Genomic DNA, 8,775 nt, shown 5'->3' on the forward strand with positions numbered 1-8,775 from the left:
TGAACCTATATGTCCTGCAGCCCCTAACCCTATGGATAATACTGAACCTCATGAGTCACATCCTGACAACCTTGTGCCTATTCCAATTTCACCCACCGTACCTTGTACTGGACACCTTACATTACCTGTTGAACAAAGTGAGCCACCTAGAAGATCTTCTAGATTGCATATACCACCTTCTTATCTTCAAGATTTTCAATGCAATGTTTAGTATCCTATTCAAAATTACATATCTTATGACTCACTTAACTCTTCCTACAAAAATTTCATATGCCTAATATCTACCATCTATGAACCTTCATATTATCATAAAGTAGTTACTAGCTCTGAATGGAGACGGGCCATGGCAGAAGAAATTGTTGCTTTGGAAGCAAATAACACTTGGTTTGTTCAACCACTACCTCAAGGTAAAATATTTGTTGGATGCCGCTGGATATACAAAGTGAAATATTGAGTTGATGGTTCTCTAGACCGATATAAAGCACGCCTTGTAGCTCAGGGGTTCACCCAACAGGCTGAGGTTGATTTTCTAGACACTTTCTCCCTTGTAGCAAAACTCATAACTGTGAGAATCTTACTCTCAATTACTGCTCAGAAACCATGGAGTTGTGTGCAGCTAGACATTAATAATGCGTTCCTTAATGGGGATTTAACTGAAGAGGTATATGTGCAACTCCTTAAAGGTTATCTAGTTAATGGGGAGAACTTGGTATGCAAGCTCAACAAGTCATTGTACGGATTGAGACAAGCATCCAGACAATGGTACCAAAAGTTCAACTCCACTCACACTTCAATAGGGTTTGAACAATCTTCAGCAGATCATTCATTATTCTGCAGTGGTAATGATTCTTTCTTGGTTATTTATTAGTCTATTTCAATGACATAGTTCTTGCAAGCCCTAACCCTCAAAGACTGAGGCAAGTTGAAGATCTCTTAAAGCAGCATTTCAAGTTGAAAGTTCTTGGAGATCTACATTACTTCCTTGGTTTAGAGATTGCTCAATCCAAGAAAGGCATTCATCTTTGTTAGAGAAAATACACTCTGCAACTTCTTCAGGATATAGGTTACATAGCCTCCAAACCTGTTGTTCCTTTGGACTCCTCAGTATCCTTCAATGATAATGATGGTGGGCTTCAGATGATATTTTTGGCTATAGGAGATTGATTGGAAAGCTTATGTACTTGACAATCTCGTGTCCAGCATCACATATACTGTAAATAGACTGAGCCAATTTATGCAGCACCCTCATACTCCTCATTTGAATGTCGTGCACCATGTCCTACAATACCTTAAGGGTACTCCAGGCAAGAGGTTGTTTTTTCCTGCAAACTCTTCCTTTCGACTTACAGCCTTTGCAGATGCTGATTGGGGTAGTTGCAGAGTCACGAGAAAGTCCATAACTATGTTTTGTATTTTTTGGGAGATGCCTTGATAGCTTGGAAATAAAATTAAAAGAAAAACCTATTGTGGCCCGCTCATCTGCGGAAGCCAAGTATCGTGTCTTAGCGTCTCTAACGTCGGAACTATTATGGATTAAACAATTATTCATAACGTTTGAAATTCCATTGCAATCTGTTATGGTTTTCTGTGATAGTCAGTCAGTAATTCAATTGGCTTCGAATCCCCTCAGCCATGAACGCTCCAAACACGTGGACATTGACTGTCACTTTATCCGTCAGCATGTTCAAACACAATTTTTGAAGTTGATACATGTTAAGTCGCAGCAACAGCTTGCTGATCCTCTCACTAAAGCACTGTCGAAGCCTTTATATGAGTTCCTTACATCCAAGTGGAGATTGCTTGATATCTATCTTCCCACTTGAGGGGGAGTATTAGAGATGTAGAAAGTAAATCATGAACACTAGAGGTGTAGAATGTAAATAAGAAAAATAGGCTTTAGACATTGAATAAATAATAGCTAGCAAAGTCTTTTGTAGATAACGATGGTAGAGTGTAACAGAATTTGGAGAATGAAAACTCTTTTCATCTTCTTCCTCTTCATTTTTCTCTGGCTCTGGTTATTGTTCATATTTCATGGAGATTGTGCAAGACCTAATAATAATATGTTACATAATATTCATCCATGATCTTAACACTATAGTGTCACTAAAGACGATGAGAATATTTATCAAACCAAACTGTTTTTTGAACAAACAAACAAAAGTTAAAAAGATCAAAGTGACACTTTTGAAAATAAAGAATCAACTTGAACTTTAAAAACGAGTCAAAAACCAAGAAGATAATTAAATTACCATTGAATGATTATTTTGTATTATTGCAACTACATAATAAGTTAGATGGTTATGTCATCTTTATTAAGCATGACCTAACACCTAAAACATTGAAATTTAAGTGAGTAATACATCTCACAATTATTAAGAATAGGCCAAAAGATAAAGTATATATTTGATCTCTTAAAATTTTAAATAGATATTAATCTCTTAGTGGTCGTGATCATTTGTCTGTTGTCAATCTCAGTGGTCCCAAGTGTCGTAAATAAAAATCTCATACAATTTCACATACTTTCTTCTTATAAATAAAACATGATTTATAGAAAATTGATATATTTAATTTAAGTTTTAAACCAATTTGACTAACATTATTTTTTGTTTGATGAATTGTTTTACCTGAAGCACCACAATCCATATAATGGACAATACTCGGGTCCCTTTAAACCTTATCACCTACCGCAACACTAACATTTGAAGCAGCAGACAAGGCATGAACCTACAATACAGGTTGGGTTTTGCTGTCAAAAGCAAGATAAATTTAGAATGAGGGACCATATAGGATAAACCGGTCCTAATATTACATATGGTCGATTGACTTTGATATAATTTTAACTAGATGCTATTCAAAAAACAATAACTTGTTGCTATTTGGTTAGGTTATCTTCCTGAAAAGCAACATCAAGAAGGAAGCTAGATTCTAATGAACACCCTGCACAGCCTCTGTCTAACTCTAACCACTTTGTTTAGTGTCTCCTCCACCCACATGCTCCACATGCTGATCATTTTGGCCTGGCATGATATCCTCGTTCCTCGGTATCTCCCCCTGTTTCGCCTGTAAAACCATTATATCTTTGTATCAGGTAGCAGGTTTAGTACTTGCATAAATCTTTTAAAGAATTTGAGAATGCAATGCAAATTGAAAGTGAAATGGTCATATGGTCCACCAGACCTTGTTGACCCTTATCTGAATCGGGGTTGAAATATTTTTAGGTATAAATGGTATACGGAAAAGACAATATCGAGATACCAAAACATAAGAACATGTTCATGCCAAAATCGGCTTGTAGGATGGGGATTGCCCCATTGATAAACACATATTCAGGTTATATATTATCCGATATGGAACTTTGAACACACCCCTCACACCCAGAACTGGACATTTGCATGGAAATAAATAGTGGATGACCCGATAATGGAAACCTAATAGCAAGTGGTCCACCAAATCTTAATTCAGGTTTTGATACCAATCTGAAAAAATGTGGTTGGGACTAACTCAACCTTACAAAACCAGTTTATAAGGTGAGGATTGCCCCCATTTATAAACACATGTTCATGTCATATATTGTCCGATGTGAGACTCCTAACACAAGATTTCAAAATCACCTTGAGGGCTGCATTCTCAGCAAGTGCCTTCGCGTGCTCACTCTTGATCCGGCTTAGTTCAGCACGGAGAGAGGCATTTTCTTCACTCAAAACATCAGCACGCTGAGCTAATTCATCACATTCAGCCTGAAAACCACAAACCCCAACATTAATTTGATACATGTCAATTATGAGGCAGTAGTAGGAAAAGGCTAACTCTATTACCTGCTTTCGCAACCTGGATCTACGTGCAGATTCCCTATTAGACTGCTTCCGCCTTTGTCTTTTAAGCTCCCTTTCATCCTAATAGTTAGCCAGAAAAGATGAGAGATTTAGCAAAGTAATGATGCAGCAAAATAACATAACCTGATGACAAAGTTAACCTGTAGCCAAGGTTGTGAATGAACACCATCTCTAGGCCCAGCATTAACCATCCCTCCAGCAACTGCAGTAGAAGGTACCTTTCCATGCATTGCAGGAACGGTGGATGAAGCTGGAGTTCCCCAGAAATCCATTCCTATATTTAAATTAGTAGTGGGACCAGGAACTGCTGCGAGAGGACCAGCAACAGACATAGGCACGACAGACATAGTCTGGTTAACGACTGTATGAGGTGTATTAAGTACCCCATTTTGAGGCGCATGCGCTGAACTTCCATTTTGAGACGGCTCATCTGTAATACAGCAAAACACTTCAGCTGTAACAAGCATAATGTATTGATATACTCAAATCAACACACAATATTTACAAATGTAACAATACCAGACCTTCAAAAGAATCTTGCCTCTCCCCGGATTTCAATTGAGAATCCTGCAAAACCTATTGAAATAAATACCATGCATGTAGGCAGTGAAAAATCAGCAGGAGAAACTAATAATTTTAGGCATCACCGTGAAGATATACATGCTATTATGTAGAATGCCCCCTTATAGCAAGATTAAGTAGATGTCATTTCTAAAGATCAATCTAAACCTTTCTAAGATTCTAAACAGGGTGGATCATGAACATATTGCACAATGTGGGGGTATTTTCATTTTAAGATACAGGATGTAGCATTTTTGTGAAGGTATTTCATTTTAATATTTGACTAACAACTGTGCTAAAGCTGGAGTAATTCTTAAACAGACTACAAGAAGATGTGCAGTAGGAGCTATGCACCCTAATTTTCTTTTCCAATTCTTCAAACACACTGGACATTCTTATAAAATGAACAAGTTAGAAATGATTTTAAGCGATAACATGTCAAAAATATTAATAGGCTCTTGCTGTTTTACAACAAAATGTTATCCTCATATTTGCGGAGATATTTTCATAATAAGTGCATGCAAGAGAAAACATGGATGAAAGGTTGTGTCACTACTTATTTGGAGAAATATTGACCAAGCAGTAGACAACTAATAGGTGGCACAGAACTTACATTGTGGGAGTTTTCATCGCTTCCTTCACTAGTGCCTTCACTTGCACTTTCACCACTGTAAATACAAGTTTTCATATCAGAATAGTAGTAGGCAGTATACAATTATAAATAGCAAACTGAAGCACTCAAGGGACTTAGATGAAGTGATTAACCACCAACTATCAACTCTACCAATAAATTTTGTACACTAAGGCAACGAATCAGAAATATTGATAAATTAGAAAATGAATATAGTGACTGGTGTTTGAAGGCATTAGAAGTTAAACATACAATGCTCCTCTATGTAAAAATTGACACATAAAACGTCTGTATAAGACATCTTTGAAGCTATATGAAAAAACCTGCAATGCTAGCTCATCTAAAGAAAGTTCACAGACCACTACTTATATCAATCATTAATACATTTCTAAAAACCATTATTTGACAGGAATTCATGCAGGGATTACAGGATTACTTTCATTCAACTAGAAGAGGGCATTATTCAACAACTCGGTCGATCAATACACTGAATCTTACCTTTTGGAATGAATTCCATTGGCAGATGCCCCTGGTGTTTTACCGAGTTCATTATTTTTTCCTGTAACCATATTCAAACTACCCATACTTCCTTTTGATCTTTTGATTGGTAATTTTTCCTTCACCTCATGAGGTTTACCATCAGCTTCACTGCTGCCTGGAGTATTTCCCTGCATTTCCATTCATAGGTTACTGTCTGCGTACTTGAATAAGGACAAGTCCAGCACAGGAGAGAGAAAAAGTGCAAAGGCCAAAGAGGAAGTGCAAAAAAGGTGAAGGCCAAAGATACTCACTGAAGCATCCACCATACCATTTGGAGAAGGCATGGCATAAGGACTAAAAGGATAAGATCCCTAAATAAATTCATAGAGAAGTGCAAATATTTGTTAAAGAAGTCCAGATTATACATATCGATCAATTACAATACAATAACCTCAAGAAAGCATAGTCTACGAAAGAATACCGGAGGCATGGATGGATGAGCATATAAGCCACCGTGGGGATACATTGCAACATAAGGATGTGGTGGGGTGCCATAGGGAGGCATAATATGCTGCATGTAAGCATTTCATCAATGAAACAAAGGAAACGTGGAGGAAAATTCAATTCAAAGTAGTTATTTTTTAGTATTGGTGTAGCAAGCTATACACAATTAGACTTGGAAAACAATTAAAAAAAGGACATAGATGTAATAGTCAATTGATTAAGTTAGAAGTAATAAAGATAAAGGAGGGCATCAAAGACTCAAGGAAAAATAGCTGACCAATAAAAAGAATCAGGAAACAATTAAACATAATGGTATAGTTAAAGAAAAATATACTTTAACTATGGGTCACAACAACAAATCCCCTCAAAGAAAAACGAGGAATTGGGCCTGCTAGGCCCAGTTAGAAAACCCTAATTGTACTGATTGTTGACTTGAGAGGAAGCAGTAAACAGCTCGGCCATCACCATTGCATAAACAAATTCCTGGATTTTCCTCCAAAACCCAACTAGGATCCCCTTCAATTAGGAAAATAGGATTTTTGCAAAAACTCCATGTCAGATTTCTTGAAATATGGCCGCAAGTTGACTGGAAATTGCTGCAGTTTTCCCAATCATGGAACAATCCTGCCAGTCCCGATCCCATGTAAATTGCTGCAGAGAGGGAGCTTCAAACATAGTGGGATCAAACGATGTTACGAGGTGACTCGCGATTCCGCAATCACTGGTTTCACTTCATCCCTTTTTCCGTAGTTGTGGAGTTGATATATTTTATGGAGTATTTTTATAAATGACTTGGGAAATTATGGAAATTGTAAATGCATACAATTTAAATTCAATATGTTTATGTTTTTATATTTCATATGTGATAAATTCTTCTATACTCAGCTTTCTAAAATGTTTGTCAACAAAAGTGCAAATACTGATATTTATACCACTATTCATACCCATATCCTGAAACAGAAAAGCTCAAACATAAAAATTAACAAGCTACTTCCAATTTCAGTTTAACAATGATTCTATCTTGTCAAGTAAAACCAAAAAATATCTATATTCCCCACTAGTCTACACAGCTGAAGGAATTTGAGTCCCATTAGGTCTTATATGTGATAATTGTAATAGGATAAACTATTGATAGTTACTAACAGCAGTAGTGACGTCAGTAACAGTATTAAATGTTGACCAAATCGCTTCAGAACTTGGAAACTGTGATTGATCAATAATTATCTATGTGGCAATTACCTGGACACCCCACATATATGGGTGGGCTTGGGGACTTGATGCCATGTATCCAGGTGGCGGTATAGGAGAATATGCCTGCAGAGTGAAAGAATTGTGGATCAAAATCCAAGCTTGACATTAATTAAAAGACGTATGATTACAAAGACTTTTTCACCAAAAACCTGATAGTTAGCCCATTCAGGATTAACTGCCGGAGTGCCAGTTGCCGTTGAAGACTGCTCCTGGAAAAGGCAACAGGATGTTGTTGGCATCACACATAAAGTACTCAAACAACAAAACCATCAAAAACAAAAAGAAACAACAAAGACCTGTGATGTAGCCACTGGAGGAGTCTTCGGCTCCTTTTCTTTTAACGATTTATCTACGTCACTGCTACTCATGCTTTTAACAGATAAGTACCTTCCAAAAATTTATACACTAAACCATTCTGCACCAACAACATAACTTACATCACAAGCCAGCTAAAAGGACAACAGTCTCCATTGAAATTGACAAATAAACTCTACCAATGAAATGCTAAAAAAACACCCAAAATCCAAAAAAAAATTAAGTTGATTTTCTCTGATAATTCCTGAAAATCAGAAATTCAGCATAGTAATTCTCGGTAATTTCATCTCAATACTAACTAACAACAGCACTATTACATTAATTTAGTCCTATCAAAATTAAGTTGTGATCAATCAATAGCCAAAAATGAACACAGAGTGAAACAATCACCTCTACAAGACAGCAATGTGAATAATCAAAATCAAAATTATGGGGAAAAAAAATAAAGGTAGCTAGCTAGTGAGTATGAGTTGAAATTACCGTTGAGGAATCGTCAAAGCTGGTGAAAAAGAAGCATGGTGATGAAACCTGATCTACAGGGGTGTCGAAAACAAAGAAAGGAATAGAAATTAAACAATTAAAAGAAAAATATCAAAAATAAGAAATTGTGTGTGTGACACGAGGGCTGAAAGGGGGCAATTATTGTGGAGAATTAGGGTTGAATCTTCGTGAAACGAAGAAAAATGGAGAAAAATTGGGGAGAAATGAGAATTAGGGTTTGGATTTGTTGGGTTGTGGTGGTGACTCACGGCGAGGAAGGAATGGGTTGCTGTACGGCGTCGCTGTCTACTTGGCACTGCGAGTCAGATTTTGTTTTGTAAAATGGGGGTAACAAAACAAACCCTTTTGTCTATTTGTACAAGTAACAAACTTTTTTAACCTTTGGTGTTGTACTTTTTCTAATTTTTACATGTCTTTTTGCCACGAATCGCATGGTTAGTATTGTTTTTTTTTTTTCTTTTCTTACGGAAAGAAGCTTATGGTATTTCATTTAAAAAATTATTGGATGCATGTTGAATATCAATATAATTATGGAAACTAGTTAAAAATTGGATCTTCATAGTTAAAGCTAGAGCAACTTTATTGACTTTGCCTCCAATTAAGTGTTTGTAATTTATGAAATCAACGGAGCAGAATAGAATGAAGTGGAGCATAATGGAATAGAGTGGAATTGAGCTGGTGGAATATAGCATATTA

At 36.5% G+C, this 8,775-nt stretch overlaps 1 protein-coding gene across 5 annotated transcripts; it reads right to left on the reverse strand.

Annotated features, from left to right (window-relative positions):
- Nucleotides 1–2,547: 2,547 nt before the first annotated feature.
- LOC131624493 (bZIP transcription factor 16-like) lies at nucleotides 2,548–8,432 on the reverse strand. 5 transcript variants are annotated; one of them, XM_058895441.1, is made up of 13 exons: nucleotides 8,059–8,431; nucleotides 7,560–7,678; nucleotides 7,413–7,472; nucleotides 7,252–7,326; nucleotides 5,990–6,079; nucleotides 5,820–5,879; nucleotides 5,527–5,696; nucleotides 5,011–5,065; nucleotides 4,361–4,412; nucleotides 4,055–4,266; nucleotides 3,819–3,896; nucleotides 3,615–3,740; nucleotides 2,548–3,063 (listed from the first exon to the last, which is right to left on the reverse strand). In XM_058895441.1, exons 2-13 carry the CDS (start codon nucleotides 7,629–7,631, stop codon nucleotides 2,962–2,964), a joined length of 1,152 nt encoding a protein of 383 aa, XP_058751424.1. In that variant the 5' UTR covers nucleotides 7,632–7,678; nucleotides 8,059–8,431; the 3' UTR covers nucleotides 2,548–2,961. The 5 variants fall into 5 exon arrangements, with proteins under 5 accessions (XP_058751424.1, XP_058751422.1, XP_058751425.1 ...); XM_058895439.1 differs by having other exon boundaries at nucleotides 3,977–4,266; nucleotides 8,059–8,430; XM_058895442.1 differs by having other exon boundaries at nucleotides 4,361–4,403; nucleotides 8,059–8,429.
- Nucleotides 8,433–8,775: the final 343 nt, after the last annotated feature.

The sequence above is a fragment of the Vicia villosa genome, unplaced genomic scaffold (assembly GCF_029867415.1).
Source record: "Vicia villosa cultivar HV-30 ecotype Madison, WI unplaced genomic scaffold, Vvil1.0 ctg.000131F_1_1_1, whole genome shotgun sequence".
NCBI classification, from domain to species: Eukaryota; Viridiplantae; Streptophyta; class Magnoliopsida; order Fabales; family Fabaceae; genus Vicia; species Vicia villosa.